The sequence below is a fragment of the Podarcis erhardii genome (genome assembly GCF_964252035.2).
Source record: "Podarcis erhardii genome assembly, chromosome: W".
NCBI classification, from domain to species: domain Eukaryota; kingdom Metazoa; phylum Chordata; class Lepidosauria; order Squamata; family Lacertidae; genus Podarcis; species Podarcis erhardii.
In genome coordinates this window covers 3,980,887-3,998,678 of record NC_138506.1, presented here as the reverse complement: position 1 = coordinate 3,998,678, position 17,792 = coordinate 3,980,887, and the positions used below count along the sequence as shown (strand labels likewise).

Here is a 17,792-nt window from a genome sequence, read left to right as displayed (position 1 = left end):
TATAGTTGAAGCTATGGTTTTCCCAGTAGTGATGTATGGAAGTGAGAGTTGGACCATCAAGAAGGCTGATCGCCGAAGAATGGATGCTTTTGAATTATGGTGCTGGAGGAGACTCTTGAGAGTCCCATGGACTGCAAGAAGATCAAACCTATCCATTCTTAAGGAAATCAGCCCTGAGTGCTCACTGGAAGGACAGATCGTGAAGCTGAGGCTCCAGTACTTTGGCCACCTCATGAGAAGAGAAGATTCCCTGAAAAAAAGACCCTGATGTTGGGAAAGATGGAGGGCACAAGGAGAAGGGGACGGCAGAGGATGAGATGGTTGAACAGTGTTCTCGAAGCTACCAGCATGAGTTTGACCAAACTGCAGGAAGACAGGAGTGCCTGGCGTGCTCTGGTCCATGGGGTCATGAAGAGTCGGACACAACTAAACGACTAAACAACAACAGTCTGTGCATGTTCTTCAGAAAGCCACATTCTGTGCCCTTGAGGGTTTTTTTAAGTGGAGACTGGCATTGAAGTCACTTTTTGTGGCTTAGTAGTTCTCTACTCCCAGCTTGTCAAGGGTGAAATCCTCAGTACTCAGTGGTACCTCGGGTTACATACGCTTCAGGTTACAGACTCCGCTAACCCCGAAATAGTACCTCTGGTTAAGAACTTTGCTTCAGGATGAGAACAGAAATCATGCGGCAGCGGCATGGCAGCAGGAGGCCCCATTAGCTAAAGTGGTGCTTCATGTTAAGAACAGTTTCAGGTTAAGAACAGACCTCCAGAACGAATTAAGTACGTAACCAGAGGTACTACTGTACCATATTTGTGTGTTGAAACAGCAGATTGGCTAAAAATGGGAGCAGAAAATACTATGTTTCTAGTTGCTTAAAGGCCAACCTGATTTAAACAATTGTCATGTACACAATCAAGCTGCATTTTTAATTGGCTGCTGAATTGAGCATAAACAGGAATCCATTAATTTTGGTTGGCCGTGGTAGCTGATGCTACTTGCCTCTGAGTGTCTGAAAACAATGGACTTTGCTTTCTGAGTCCTTTGAAGGAAGCCCAGTGCAGAGTAATGGAAGAGCCCCTACCTGTCCCTTGCCAGAGGTGTTCACTGTTGGAGGTTCTATATATCCTCACAGAAGAGCAAAATGTGACTCAGCACTCAGTTGAAGCTGACAGCTTGTCTTGGGAAAGGAATCACCTTCAACCCAACATTTTTACTTGATGGGTGATTGTATTAATGAGTTGGATCTTAACTGCTTCTATCCTGGTAATATCGCTACTTTAGTCACAGTGAACATCTAGATAGGCCAGGCTCCTGTGTCACCCTCGCAGAGTTCACAAGACTCAGATTAGCAGGCCAGTGCTAACCCAGCAATTCTGAGCTTTTATTCTTGATTGGGAGTGGATGTGTTGAGAATGGAGAAGACCAATACTTTGTGTGCCTGTGGTGTCACTTGTCAAGGTGCAGAAGCATCACAAAAGAGGGGCTGCCCCATTTGCCCCAGGGTCTTCACACCTGACTGTACTGCCTTGGCAGTCTTTTCATTTATTTATGATTTTACTGGTTTATTCATTTCCATACCACTCTTCATCCAAAAATCATCACCATTACTATATTAATAATGCTTTAGACAGAGCAGCTTGCTCTGTCCTCTGACCAGAAGAAAGAAGCAAGTTTCCATTTTGAAACAGCTTATAACCACATTTATATGGAAGAATTGAAGTGAGGATCCCCTCCAGTCTTGCCACATTCCTTCTCCTTCATCTTTCAGCCAGGGAACACGCCCCTCCCTAGTTGAAAATAATAATAATAATAATAATAATAATAATAATAATAATAATAATAATAATAATAATAATTTATTATTTGTACCCCGCCCATCTGGCTGGGTTTCCCCAGCCACTCTGGGCGGCTTCCAACAGAGATAAAAAATACACTAAAATGTCACATATTAAAAACTTCCCTGAACAGGGCTGCCTTCAGATGTCTTCTGAATGTCAGGTAGTTGTCCATCGCCTTGACATCCGATGGGAGGGCATTCCACAGGGCGGGCGCCACCACCGAGAAGGCCCTCTCGCTGGTTCCCTGCAACTTGGCCTCTCGCAGTGAGGGAACCGCCAGAAGGCCCTCGGAGCTGGACCTCAGTGTCCGGGCAGAACGATGGGGGAGGAGACGCTCCTTCAGATATACTGGACCGAGGCCATTTAGGGCTTTAAAGGTCAACACCAACACTTTGAATTGTGCTCGGAAACGTACAAAAAACAAATGTTTTATTGGCTAATCTGGTTTTATGGGAGGGAGAGAATTGTATCCTGCTCTGACTACTGTAGATAGCATGGACTACCAAGTGCATGTGGGTTTGGATGGCAAAAAGGCTTTAATTCTGTTTGTGTGTGTGCTTTTCTAACTATGAAGGGAGGCTCTATCTTGGTCAGAATGAAGTGCCCCTTTTTAGATGGGTGTTCTCTAGCACAAATTCTTGGAAGGTTTAGTAGCATAACAGGTTGCATGATGACAGCTCCTCTGTGAAAAGACTGAACAATATTTGGTAAATCTCTGTACCACTCAAATGTGTTAATGTTGAATTGGTCAACTGCTGATGCACATGCAGTAAAAATAACTTTAAAAATCTTGGTGCCATGGTCATTTAAATGTGTAGAAAATTAATATTCTGTCAAGATTAATGCAGCTCCTTTGTTTGCTAATTGTCAGAATATCTTGATAGAACTTTTAAAGGGCAGTGGTGTTCTTCAAGACCATCACATCACAGATAAATTATTCAAAGGCAAACTGTCCTGCACCCTCTGGTATCAACTTGCAAATTAGCATCTGGAATCTAAACAAGCTTAATGAAATCAGCAGCTGAATATTCTGTGCTACTGAAGCTGTTCACCAAAAGCATTGATCATTTGATCAGCCCCACTAATGAAGCCAGCATTCATATGCAGCGTGTCACCGCTCCTGAGTGTCAGTCACTCATACAGGAAGCCTAAATGAGACTGATGAGGCGCCAGACCTGATCAAGTTTGAAGTTTTGGCAGTTGTCAAAAAACAAACAAAAACTCCCAACTATCAGCATTGTTGTCAGCCATTATTCAGGCGCCTGACCGCAAATAATTATGTCAGTAATTTCCTTCACTCTCCACAACACCCCCATCTAAGCCTTGTTATTTCACATCCATCCTGAACTACAGATCCTGAATCTTCCACAATTTAAGTCCAGAAAAGCAGCCTATTGGTCAGTCTACCCTTGCACTCTAGAGCTGTGGTTTCAAAATGCTCTGGCAGGCAGGAGGCTGGACTGTATCTTTCTACAGATTTCGAAGTGCATGTGAGATCTGCACACAGAACCCACCAGCCACCCTCATCCTATTAAAGCAGAGGGGTTTCACATTCCGCTGCAGTGGGAATGTGAAGAGAATTGCAGACAATGCATTTGTCATTTGTCATGATGCTAATTTGCAAGTTGATACCAGAGGGTGCAGGACAGTTTGCCTTTGAATAATTTATCTGTGATGTGATGGTCTTGAAGAACACCACTGCCCTTTAAAAGTTCTATCAAGATATTCTGACAATTAGCAAACAAGGGAGCTGCATTAATCTTGACAGAAAAAATATTAATTTTCTACACATTTAAATGACCATGGCACCAAGATTTTTAAAGTTATTTTCACTGCATGTGCATCAGCAGTTGACCAATTCAACATTAACACATTTGAGTGTTTCTTTACAATTTATTTTTAGATGTTTACAATGTGCAGAAGACAAATCATACAGCATGACATTTTTGCTAAATGCCCCAAAGACAAGGACTCTTCTATTGAACCTTGGCCTGCTTCAGATCGAGTTTTGTAACATGGGGTGAAAGAATGCTACTTTTGACCTATGTGTCTTGTGATTCCATTTGGAGATTCATCCTCTTTTTTCCACTTTATTGTTATGTCAGAAAAGGTAGGTTTGCATGGCGCGTGGCGTGGCTGAAGTAGTCATGTTTCCTTGCTTCTCTGAAAAGCTCCTACCTGCAGTAACCCGTTGCAGAGCACCTGTGTTCTTGTAAAATGTAGTTAACAGAACAGCCTGAAGGTTTGCTGTGCCAGAATGTGAGCCAAGGATAAGCTGTAGCAGCACACATGTTGATGGTCAAGGCCCAGCATTACTGCCAGGAAGTCTCATCCATGCATGCAGAGTTTATTGTTGTGCAAAGCGCACTTCAAATATCAGCACAGGAGTGAATTCTCGTGATGAAACAAACTCTTGTTTATTTATTGTTGCCAAAGCTTGTGTGTCTATGGTGTCCATCATAGTTATATAGGCAACCTAGACAACACCCCCCCCCACTCCTAGATGTTTAAATTCTCAAACGGAGTGGGGGACCCATGACCTCATAATTTCCCTTGCCTTGAGATCTGGAAGATTACTGTGTGGTTACGTCACCTGTTTGATTTCCTGCCTCATTGAAGCAAACATTCACATGGCATTTGGTCTGTAACATGGAAAGCTACCACCTTTCAGTTCCCCGTGTGGAACTGGGAAGTTGTGAATCTTTTGTGTTCCTAATGCTTTTACTCCTTGCTGCTGAATGGTAACTAGAATTAGGAATATCACCAGTGAGGTAAAATGCTTCACAAATGTACACAGCTTGCTGTAGCATTGTATGCTGGAGGCCGGGTTAGGGTCACTTCATCCAGCTATTTCTGGATACAAGGAAGAAATTGCTTAATTGGGTGAAGGTCAGTACAGGAGTAAATCTAGTCAGCTTGGCTAAAGTGGTGCCCATTTTGAAAATTATTTGTATGGCAGCATAAGCTTCTGTGCTGCATTATTTTTTATGGGTCCTTCAATGAATCAGTTCATGAACAAGTTTGACCTTTCATTATGTAACTCACTAAATTAATATGAGAGTGTATATCTTGTACTGAGATTTTTTTTATACCCATCACTGCTTTTAAATTAATACAGCTGAGGTACTGTGCGCAAAATAAGTTTTCAGTGCTATCCTATGAATGTTGATTTGGAAGTAAGTCCCACCAAGCTCATTTGGATTCCTGGGTAAATAAATGCACCTTGGATCACCTCCTTTCCATGGATGCTAGATGATTCCGTGTGTTGTGGGGTGGGGGAGGAAGGGAAACTTGTGGCCCTCCAGATGTTGTTGGACTTCCACCAGCCCCAGCCAGCATGGGGCAGTAGTTATGGATGATGGAAGCTTTAGTCCAACATCTAAAGGGCCCCTGCTGTAGGAAATTGTCTCTTTAATTTTAGCAACTGGAGACTTGGTGTATGTGGGGTGACCTCACATTGATTTCCTCTGCCCCTGGTCTCCTGCCTTTGTGATAGCAGACAGCAGTGTTCTCCACTTACAAAACTTGTGTTTCTTAATGACTTAGGAACCTGTGTGAAAAGCATTGGATGGAGTGGAGAACTGGCACCACAAATTGGGTGCTCTATACTATAATAATAATAATAATAATAATAATAATAATAATAATAATTTATTATTTGTACCCTGCCCATCTGGCTGGGTTTCCCCAGCCACTCTGGGCGGCTTCCAACAAAGATGAAAGATACACTAAAATGTCACATATTAAAAACTTCCCTGAACAGGGCTGCCTTCAGATGTCTTCTGAATGTCAGGTAGATGTTTATCGCTTTGACATCTGATGGGAGGGCGTTCCACAGGGCGGGCGCCACTACCAAGAAGGCCCTCTGCCTGGTTCCCTGTAACTTGGCCTCTCGCAGTGAGGGAACCGCCAGAAGGCCCTCGGAGCTGGACCTCAGTGTCCGGGCAGAACGATGGGGGAGGAGACGCTCCTTCAGATATACTGGACCGAGGCCGTTTAGGGCTTTAAAGGTCAGCACCAACACTTTGAATTGTGCTTGGAAACGTACTGGGAGCCAATGTAGGTCTTTCAAGACCAGTGTTATATGGTCTCGGCGGCCGCTCACAGTCACCAGTCTAGCTGCCGCATTCTGGATTAGTTGTAGTTTCCGGGTCACTTTCAAAGGTAGCCCCACGTAGAGCGCATTGCAGTAGTCCAAGCGGGAAATAACCAGAGCATGTACCACTCTGGCGAGACAGTCTGCAGGCAGATAGGGTCTCAGCCTACGTACCAGATGGAGCTGGTAAACAGCTGCCCTGGATACAGAATTGACCTGTGCCTCCATAGACAGCTGTGAGTCCAAAATGACTCCCAGGCTGCGCACCTGGTCCTTCAGGGGCACAGTTATCCCATTCAGGACCAGGGAATCCTCCACACCTGTCCGCCTCCTGTCCCCCAAAAACAGTACTTCTGTCTTGTCAGGATTCAACCTCAATCTGTTAGCCGCCATCCATCCTCCAACCGCTTCCAGACACACAGGACCTTCACCGCCTTCACTGGTTCTGATTTAAAAGGGAGGTAGAGCTGGGTATCATCTGCATACTGATGAACACCCAGCCCAAACCTCCTGATGATCTCTCCCAGTGGCTGCATGTAAATGTTGAAAACATGGGGGAGAGGACAGAACCCTGAGGCACCCCACAAGTGAGAGCCCAGGGGTCTGAACACTCATCCCCCACCACCACTTTCTGAACACGGCCCAGGAGGAAGGAGCGGAACCACTGTATGACAGTGCCCCCAGCTCCCAGCCCCTCAAGACGGTCCAGAAGGATGTTATGGTCGATGGTATCAAACGCCACTGAGAGATCCAGCAGAACTAGGAAACAGCTCTCACCTTTGTCCCTAGCCCGCCAGAGATCATCAACCAGTGCGACCAAGGCAGTTTCAGTCCCATGATGAGGCCTGAATCCCGACTGGAAGGGTTCCAAATGGTCCGCTTCTTCCAGGCGTGCCTGGAGTTGTTCAGCAACCGCTCGCTCAATCACCTTGCCCAAGAATGGAAGGTTTGAGACTGGGCGATAGTTGGCCATACTGGCCGCATCTAAAGATGGTTTTTTAAGAAGCGGTTTAATAACCGCCTCTTTCAGCGGGTCTGGGAAGGCTCCCTCACGGAGGGAAGCATTCACCACCCCACGAAGCCCATCGCCCAGTCCTTCCATCTCTTCCATCTGCAAATCAGTGAAGTGACCAAGGCACTTACTTGTAAAACAAATGTGGAAATGTTGTGTGCTGGGGATGGGGAAGGGGAGAAACAGAGCTGACTTGGGGACTCTTGCCACTGCTGTTGGAGAGGGAGGTAATCTATCAGTTTTGGAGCATCTACAAAATGCAACTCTCCTGATAACGGGTTTAAAGTAAAGATTTAATACCGTCCTCTCTCTACTATGATGTTGCAGTGACAGTTTAAAACTCATTCTCTAAATCTCAGCAGACTTTACAGCCAGCAGTGGGCCAATATAGAGTTTAATGGCATTACAACACATAAATCATCTTTTAAAGATGCTACCAGTAGCTCCAAAATTAAATGCAGACAATGTCCTCAGTTATAAATAATTTATCAAACACCATTTCGGATGAGCCTTCATGCTGAGTTATTTATTTTAGCCTTTACTGTTCAATTCCTCAGATACGTTTTGAGAGATCCATTACTGGTCAGTTTAATGAACTTGGGGGTCTGCTGTGCCCCCCTCCAGCAGTTTGGCACATCTGTGGTGACCATTACATGGCTGGTCCAGACCTCTTTGTGCCTTTTACAAATGCTGCCCATTTGTCATGTGGCGGTAAATGGAGGAGCACATTGGAGCCTTGGGACCCATTGCGTGATGTAGCAATGGAAGCAAGCTGAGCGCTCCATAAAGGGCTGCTTGTCACAGCTGACTTGTATTACAGTCCATCACTCTTACTGTAATCTCATTTAAGGAGCAGCCGTGGGCCCCAGAGAAGAATATTCACAGTTAGCTTGGGCTTTGTAACCATAAAGGAGGAAGTGCTCCTTTTATATACTCAGAACTTTTAGGGTACTTCTTTAGATTAATTATTGCCCTGTGTCATTTGTGCTACCATCGTTAAGACTGCGACTGTCAGCACATTCAATATACACCTCTGTTTTGCAGCTTTAAGAACTTCGTTCGGTGGTAGAAATTAGCATATGTGGCATGTATGCAGGGCCAGTTTTTCCTGAGCAATGTTTCACAGTGCCATTCTTGAGCAAAAACAATATTCCACTCGTATGCAACTGTTTCTTTAATTAATAGGATTTAATAAAATGGATGTTAAAAGTGTTACGTGGGCCTGATGGTGGTACTTGATTTGGTAAAGTGGAGTTTGGTTTTGTCAGTTTAGACATGCAAAATGGCTTTGAAAGCATGCTAAAATAGTGTTGAATTTGGCACAGAGCAGGCAAGCAGCTGTATTTTCAGTCTGAGGAAGAATGCCTCTGTTTTTCTGGTAGTATCAAGTATTATGTTTGCTTATTTCAGTACATCTTTTTTCTTTCTAAACTGAGGAATGTCGCTGACATGAACATGTCTGAGGCTTGTCCAAGGACTCGTATTTGATGACAAAAATCCCGGAAGCCCATCTTTCACAGGGGGGTGGTTTCTGCTTTTAATTCTGAACCAGGACAAAGCTTAGGTTGAGTGTGTTCTGAACAGTCATTTTGTTCAGTGGAAGCAAATGAGGCAAGCAGAATGCAGACCTCTCTGCCTGTGTCACAACTGAGCTGTGAGACTCTTGGGGGCCTCTGCAGAAAGCACCATATATGGATAATGATGCTGGACTGCAACTCCCAGCAGCTGTTGAACACATCCAAAAATATCTGAAGGACCACAAATTACTCATCCCTTAGATCAAAATTCCCTCCTTCCCCTGCTTGCTTTTCCAAGTGGATTTTGGTTTGGATGTTCTCTTCCTTGGAATAGTTACAGCATTTATGGATACACTTCATTGCTTATTTGAATTGAGCAATATTTCCAGTTGCACAGGTTCTACCAAAAGGATCTTGGGCCTTGCAAACAGATCCTGTCCTGCATTTGGTTTCTATGGAAGTTTTGCTTCAGGAGATGATTACTCCAATGGAGGCTGATGGCTGGCATTGTGCAATTGCTTGGAAATATGGGAAGGGGGGCAAATGTCTGATACCCACTTTGAATTTTTTTCCTAGGAGGAAGAAGCCAAACAGCTTGTGAGAGACGCCATAGCAGCTGGCATATACAACGATCTAGGCTCTGGCAGTAACATTGATATTTGCATCCTCAGTAAGAACAAGCTGGACTTTCTCCGTCCCTACGATATGCCCAACAAAAAAGGGGAAAGGTGAGCGTGTCCCTGTTTAAATTTTTTTTAAAAAAATAATATTTATTAAAATTTTAAAGATTACAGAAAGAAAAAGTAAAAATACCACATTAAACAAAAACAAAACAACACATCACAATATGAAAAAACAGAGAAATAAAATCCATTAAACAAAAACAAAAACGCAAAGAAAAATACATCAAATCTCATTACTAATCTTTCATTAGCTTATTTCCTTGACCTCCTCACACCTCCCTTTTTTATATTCTAGGTCAATTATCCATTTCAGCAAATCCTTTCCCTCTTTTAAAATTTTAGTCCTGTAAATTATCTTAATACAATGTAACTTTACTTTTCCTCCTTTCACCAATTAACAGTCGGTTATTCCCAAATCTTTTATATCATTCCTGCTAAAATCATATAATATTATTCCAACATCCTTCTAACAGTTATTAATTTTACAATGTTTCTTTAAATAGTCTTTAAATTTCTTCCAATCTTCCTCCACCGACTCTTCTCCCTGGTCTCGGATTCTGCCAGTCCTTTCCGCCAGTTCAATGTAGTCCATCAGCTTCATCTGCCATTCTTCCCGGGTGGGTAAATCTTGTGTCTTCCAGTGCTTTGCAATAAGTATTCTTGCTGCTGTTGTAGCATACATAAAGAAAGTTCTGTCCTTCTTTGGCACCAATTGGCCGACCATGCCCAGGAGAAAGGCCTCTGGTTTCTTCAGAAAGGTATATTTAAATACCTTTTTCATTTCATTATAGATCATCTCCCAGAAAGTCTTAATCCTTGGGCACGTCCACTAGAGGTGAAAGAATGTACCTTCGGTTTCTTTACATTTCCAACATTTATTATCGGGCAAATGATAGATTTTTGCAAGCTTGACTGGTGTCATGTACCACCTGTATATCATTTTCATTATATTCTCTCTTAAGGCATTACATGCCGTGAATTTCATACCTGTGGTCCATAACTGTTCCCAGTCAGCCATCATAATATTATGTCCAACGTCTTGTGCCCATTTAATCATAACAGATTTCACTGTTTCATCCTGAGTATTCCATTTCAACAGCAAGTTATACATTCTTGACAAGTTCTTAATTTTAGGATCTAGCAGTTCTATTTCCAATTTTGATTTTTCCACCTGGAAGCCAATTTTTTTGTCCAAATTATATGCCTCCATTATCTGGTAATAGTGAAGCCAATCTCGCACTCTATTTTTTAATTTTTCAAAACTCTGCAATTTTAGTCTGTCTCCCTCTTGTTCCAAAATTTCCCAATATTTCGGCCATTTGGCCTCCATATTGAGCTTTTTCTGAGCCTTCGCTTCCATTGGTGACAGCCACCTTGGGGTTTTATTTTCAAACAAGTCCTTATATCTTATCCAAACATTAAACAGTGCTTTTCTGACAATATGGTTTTTAAACGCTTTATGTGCTTTGACCTTATCATACCACAGATATGCATGCCACCCAAAATCATTCTTAAAACCTTCTGTCAGGGGTTCAGGGAGAGAGGCGCAGATGAGGGAGGAGACAGAGAGCGAGGGGGAAGGATTCCAGGGTGACGAGGAAGAGGACGACAATGACCCAAGATTGTCCATGAGTCCGTCCAGTGAATCGGAGGACTCCCAAAAGGGAGCCCCCCTGGTCAAGCCAAGGGGAGCTAGAGGGGGAAGCAGTCAGGAGCAGGGGAACGAAGGGGGAACCCCCAGGGGGAGTTGGAGATCGGGACCGGCTTCTCCGCCGGAACGGAGTGAAGGGGGTGGAGTGACCAGTGTGTCAGAAGGAGCAGAACAGGAAGCAGAGAGGGGAAGGAGATCGGGGCAAGACGTCCTGCCGGAAGGGGCGGAGAGTAGTACCGAGAGCAGTGTAACTGTCGGAGGGAAGGTCAGAAGCAACGTACGCGCGCCAAGTTCAAAATGGGAGGCGCGCGGAAGTGAACAGAGTCCTGGGGAGGAGCCTGGTCCCAAAGCGCGAAGGAGGGGGGAGCAGGCGCCAGAGGATTCAGCCTCTGGAGAGTCCCGAAGGGAGAGAACACAGGGGGGCAGAAAGACCCTGCGGAAAAGGAAGGAGAGGAAGAGGTGGACCAGTACAAGCCTTTTAAACTGGTGTAGAGGCGGGACTGACTCAGAGGGGACTTCGGCGGTCTAAGCGTAACAGACGTAGAGCCACGGAGCTCGGATGTAAAGCTAAGAATGTTCTTCAATAAAAGCTTTTGTACATAAGCCGGACTGGACTTTGGTCTCTTGTGAGCTGGGACCACGGGTGGCTCTGACACCTTCTAAATCCAACACATCAGTGTTCTGAAGAAGCATCCATTCTCTCAGCCAGCAAAATGCGGCTGATTCCTAATAAAGTTTTAAGTCCGGCAGGGCAAATCCACCTCTTTCTTTAGCATCAGTTAATATCTTAAATTTTATCCGAGGCTTCTTGCCCTGCCAGACAAATCTAGAAATATCTCTCTGCCACTTCTTGAAACACTCCATTTTATCAAAAATTTGCAATGTTTGAAACAAAAACAACATCCTTGGCAATACGTTCATCTTTATCGCAGCAATTCGGCCTAGCAATGATAGCTTCAGGTTTGACCATACAGTGGTGCCTCGCAAGACGAAAAGAATTAGTTCCGCGAGTCTCTTCGTCTAGCGGTTTTTTCGTCTTGCAAAGCAAGCCCATTGACGGCTTAGCGGATTAGCGGCGTTTAGCGGCTTATTGGCTTAGTGGATAAGCGGATAAGCAGCTTAGAAAAAGGGGGGGGAAAGGGGGGAAAACCCGTAGGAACTCGCAAGACATTTTCGTCTTGCGAAGCAAGCCCATAGGAAATTGTTTTGCGAAGCACCTCCAAAACGGAAAACTCTTTCGTCTAGCGAGTTTTCCGTCTTGCGAGGCATTCGTCTTGCAGGGCACCACTGTATTTCTAAATCCTTTTTCACTTCCATCCAACATTTTTCATAGTTATCCTTAAATAAGTTCACATTCTTAGCAGTCATGTTAACCCCTAGGTATTTCACTTTCTTAACCAGTGTTAATCCTGTCTCCTTCTGAAACCATTCTCTCTCAGTCACTGTTAGGTTTTTCTCTAAAACCTTAGTTTTCATCTTATTCAACTTAAAACCCACTACCTGGCCAAATTCTTGAATTAATTCCAGTACTCTTTTGGTACTGGATTCTGGCTCCTGTAATGTCAATACCAAATCATCAGCAAATGCTTTCAGTTTGTACTGTTTGGCTCCAACTTGTATACCTTTAACTGTTTGGTCCCTTCTAATCATATTTAAGAGCACCTCCAGGACCGATATAAAAAGCAATGGAGAGATTGGGCAACCTTGTCATGTTCCTTTCTCTATCTTAAATTCTTCCGTCACCACATTGTTCACAATTAATTTAGCCTTTTGTTCTGAATAAATTGCACCTATACCATTTTCGAACCCTTGACCGACCCCCATCCCCTGTAAGTTTTTCTTCATAAAACTCCAAGAAATATTGTCAAAGGCTTTCTCCGCGTCCACAAATATCAAAACTGCTTTAGTGTTTATGTTCACTTGTAACTTTTCTAAAATGTTAATTATGTTCCTCGTGTTGTCAGACAAATGTCTGCCCGGGAGAAAGCCCGCTTGATCTTTATGAATTTCTTCTACTAGTACCTTTTTTAATCTTTTGGCCATAATATCTGCAAAAATTTTATAATCCACATTAAGCAAAGATATGGAGCGGTAGTTCTTAAGCTGTGTCTTCTCAGACTCTGTTTTCGGTATAAGTGTAATATAAGCTTCCTTCCACGACTCTGGTGCCCTTTTCCCTTCCAATATTTAATTACAAACTTCCTTTAATGGCTGTATTGTCAATTCTTTCAGTATCTTGAAAGTCAAACCGTATCTTGAAGTCAAACCGTCGGGTCCTGGAGATTTACCCAATTGCATATTCTGGATGGCCCCTTCTATCTCTTGCTCCGTTATTTTGTAATTCAACATTAGCTTATTTTCTTGAGGAATTTTTTTGTAATCCATTTATTTTCAAGAAATGATCAATGTCCATTTGTTTCTGGGTTTCCTGTGTATATAGTTGTTTAAAATACCTCTGAAAGCACTTTCTAATCTCCACTGGATTCTGTATATTTTTTCCTTCTACTTCCAAATTTGTAATAGTGTTAAGTTTCTGTCTTTTTTTTTTCATTTGCCAAGCCAGCAGTTTTCCACATTTATTTGCCGATTCAAATGTCTTTTGTCTCATCTGTTTAATTTTCCATTCTATTTCCTGGTTCATCATTTTCATATATTGTACTTGATGCAACTTTATCTCTTTCAGAATCTCCTGCGACTTTGGTTTCGCTCTCAATTTCTTCTCTCCTTCCTTTATTTTCTCCAAGATCTTACCTTTTTTCTCATTTTGAACTCTCTTTTGAATCGTATTCTGTTGTACCAAAAATCCTCTCATAACCGCTTTGCTTGCGTCCCAAATTACTCTTTTTTCTACAGTAGTGTTCATATTTATCTCAAAATAGTCTCTCAGATTTTTTTGGGCCTTCTTAGTCACTTCTTCATTCCTAAACAATGTGTCATTCATCCTCCATCTGAAGGAACCAATTGGTGTTAGTTTCAATTCCACCTTTACAGCATTATGGTTGGAGCAGGTTTTAGGGCATATTTCCGCCTTTCTAGTCTTTGGAGCCAGCCCTCTAGTTACCCAAATTTGATTAACTCTTGTCCATGTCATTTTTGCCTCAGAGAAGAAGGTTCCCTCTCTTCCCAGAGGGTTTTTAATTCTCCAAATGTCAACTAAATCCATATTGTCAGTCATGTCAAAGAAAGTCTTTGGTAGTCTACCATCCTTAGTGACTACCTGTCTCTGTGCCTTGTCCATGTTTGTAGACACCACTCCATTCATATCCCCCATCAAAATCATAGTCCATATAGTCCATCAGAGTTTCATGTAACTTCTTTAAAAAATCCGATTTTCCCTCATTTGGTGCATAAATGCCTAATATCAAAAATTTCTCTCCTTGTGATTGGATTTCAATTGCTACAAATCTTCCTTGGTCATCTTTAAAAAGAAATTTCTGTGATAGGCTCTCCTTTGCATAAAGTACTACTCCTCTTTTTTTAACTTTGTTTGATGAAATGAATTCATGTCCCAATCTTTTATTTATCAATATTTTCCTATGTAGCCTTATCACATGTGTTTCTTGTAAACAAATTAAGTCCAATTGTTCTTTTTTTAATACATGAAAGACTTTTCGTCTTTTTTCAGGGGAGTTCATCCCATTAACATTCCAACTTAATATTTGCAGTGCCATGATCTAGTTACTTTAAGTCTCCTCCAACTGCACCCAGTGCTTGCTCTTGTTCTGTCGGTGGTGTTGATATCCCTTTCACTGGGCAGTCCAGTCCAAAAGATAGCTTTGCTATGTCCAGTATAGGTGATCTTCTGTCCAGTACTCTTTGCTCTAGTCCTCTATCTGGTGATCGTCTGTCCGATACTCCTGGTTCTTTTCCAAGTCCCTTCTGTAAATCCTCCCCGTGGTTGCTCAGAAATTTTTCTTTGTCCTCACCTGATCTTATTTTTATTTTCCTTCCTTTAAAGCTAAAGGATAGGCCTTGGGGAAATTCCCACCTAAAAATGATTCTGTTCCTTCTCAGCAAAGCAACCAAATCTCCATAATTGGACCTAAGGTCCAAAAGGTATTTCGGAATATCTTTAAATATTTCCACTCTTGTCTGCAGTATTTCCAAAGTCTTCTGAAAGTGCCAACCCAAAATTTTATCTCTCCTTTAGATTGGAGGGTAATCAAACAGTCTCTTCCTCTATTCTTCTTCCCTCCTCTTCCAAGCCTAAAGGCACTCACAATTTTCACTCCTTGTTCCAAATCCAACTTCCAAAACTCTGCAAATTCCTGCGTAAGAAATTCTATCAAACTATCCTTTTCCAATTCAGGTACCGCTCTGATCCTCAAGTTTGTTTGTTTTTCCTTGAGCTCAATCATAGAAAGAATCAGCTTATGGTCTTCAACTTGTCTCTGTATATCTGGGACTCTCTTTGTTTCTAATTCAGTTACCTTGACTTCCACAACAGCCACTTTTTCCTTAGTTTCCTCTGCAATCTGACGGGTCAAAGCAGATTCCTGTATCAATTTCTGTATAGCTTCTATGGTGGTATTCACCTTTTGTCCCAAACTATTTATACTTTCTGTATTTATATCCATTTTGGTATTTGCAGCATCCACCTTCGCATTTGATGCATCCACTTTTACATTTGTCACTTCTACCTTCCTGCTAAGATTTTCCAAAGCTTCATTTATCTTACCTAATGCAATCGCTAAAGCTTCTTCTGATGTCATTCCTCTTGGTTTAGGTTGTGTTGGTACAGCTGCAGGTGAGGCAGAAGGACCAGATGCTGACGCTCTTCGCTGCCAAGACTTCCCAGATCTTGTTGTTTTTTCTGGGAGTGACGAGTCTATTTTTTCTTTCCCATCTGCCATAACACTCAGAAAATCCAAGGTCATTCCCACAGTCAAGCAGTTTTATTTTTCTAATGGAAAATTCCCCTGATCCAACTCTTATAACAGTTTCCAAAACTTCCTCTAGGGGGAAACCGTTACAATCCGTACTTATATTGATCCAAAATAACTCCTTTTAAAGCATAACTTAAGCAGGAAATTTAGTTTCAATTTTTAGTTACTTTCTTTCTCCCTTTAAAGTCAGAGGGGGACAGTTAGAAACAGTTAAATACAATGTATCTCTCTTTGGCAGCTAACAGTCAGAGCGCACTTCAGATACAGCAGCCTTATTGTCCTATTTGCAGCCCGTTCCAAGGTTCTGAGCAATGGAATTTTAGCTTCGTTCCCTCTCTCTTGCAGGTATAAATAGTCCGAACCTTTCCCTCCCCCTTCTCCTGCTTCCAGGGGGGGATTTACTATTTTTGGAGGTTGAAATTAATCCTTTCCAATCGGCTTTCCAAGACTCTAGCTTGCAGCCTCTTTGCTTTGTTCTATTTACAAAAGCGGAAGGTGGACTTCCTGTTTATGCCTCCCCGCTACAATTCCGAATTAATTCTTTCTTCTTTTAAAAGTTGCCAATTTGTTCTACTCATGGGTAGTGTCTTTTAGAATCCAATTGTTCACAGGAAAAAGTCAGCGCTCTCCGGCAACGGCTGCGCGGCTTCACTCCATGGAAAAAGCAGTCGATTCACAGCACCACGCTGCTCACCCCACTTCGCTCCGGAGACCCGAAAACGGGTTTCCCCGCGAGTAGGGGAGGCGCAAAGGGTGCCCGCCGAATCCCACGTTCACAGACTTCAACCGCATGTGATTTCTGAAGGGTCTCCGCCTTCGCCGTGACGGCTAGACCCGATTTTCATGGAGTAAATTCCTCCTAGTCAGAGGAATTCCGCCATTACCGATGGCGCTAACCCAGAAGTCCCCCTGTTTAAATTGTTTCCACAGACAAGAGAGTTAAACCTTCAGGTACCAGGAACAGGCAGATTATGCCTTCAGAGTGCAAACACTTGTAATTGAAATGTTACAGGTAATCTTATCCCATTTGTTGAGGCTGCACACTGTTCTAGCTTAGATAATTAAAACACACTCTTGAAAAATAAATGCAACAAGAATTGTTCTGCCTGAAGTAGTTGTCAGCCTAAGAGAAAGTCTGCTAGTTCCAAAAGTGGAGTGAGTTCATTTTAATAGGAACGAAGGGTTTTTTTGAGAGACATGCACAAAGACTCCTGGATAAACTTAGCAGTTATGGAATATGAAGAGAGGCCCTCCTGCACATCAGAAATGGTTAGATAGCAGGAAGCCAAGAGAGTAGAAATACAGGTGGCTCCCCATTTATGTGGGAGTTCCATTCCAGGCCCCTGCACACATACGCAAAATTGCATAAAATGGGGAGCACCTGGTGGCTTGTGAGGAGACCAACCCCAGAGCCAAAAGACAACCTTTTCAGGAGGGTTTACTCATGAATGAGCCTGGAGGGTGGCAGCAGGGCTTTGTTGAGCTACTCAGCCTCCCTGCCTGGCAGCTGCAGTTGCCTCTTCCCAGCGCATCAGCTGAGCAAGCCCTGCCATCCCCTGGCTTGTGAGTAGAACCTCCCCAGAGCCCTGCGGTGGGTGTCCTTGTGAGCCAGGATTCACGCTGCTCCCCATTTCCAGATACCTCTTCTGGGTCCCTGGCACCACACGTGTGTGCAGTCATGCACAAATAGATTGCACATAAATGGGGACTTGCTTATAAATTGACAGTTCTCCATATGAAAATGTAGAAAGCGGAGACCTCCAAGGATCAGTATTGAGACCTGTGCTTTTTAACTTGTTTATAAACTATATTTGCTTCTGGGTGAGCAGTGAGGTGGCCAAATTTGCTGATGATACTAAATTGTTCAGGTTTGTTAAAACAATTTGAGACTGTGAAGAGCTCCAAAGGACCTCTCCAAACTGAGTGAAAGGGAGGCAAAGGAGCAAAGGCAGTTGAGTGTAAATAAGTGTAAAGTGATGTATTTTGTGACAAATTTTTTTTTTTAAAATTTCACATATACACTCATAGGGTCTGAACTGGCAGTGACTGATCAGGAATGAGACCTTGGGTTTGTAGTCGATAGCTCAATGAAGATGTTGACTCTGT

The 17,792-nt window shown here is 42.9% G+C and overlaps 1 protein-coding gene across 2 annotated transcripts in view; it reads left to right on the top strand.

The window, feature by feature from the left end:
* LOC309333219 (proteasome subunit beta type-7-like) overlaps window positions 1–17,792 on the top strand; it is a 51,573-nt gene that overhangs the window by 24,422 nt on the left and 9,359 nt on the right. The window contains exon 7 of one of the 2 annotated variants that reach the window (XM_081846639.1): window positions 9,043–9,194. In XM_081846639.1, coding sequence (XP_081702765.1) covers window positions 9,043–9,194 — 152 coding nt within the window. Of the gene's footprint in view, window positions 1–9,042; window positions 9,201–17,792 lie in introns of both variants that reach the window. The other variant, XM_081846640.1, reaches the window with a different exon arrangement.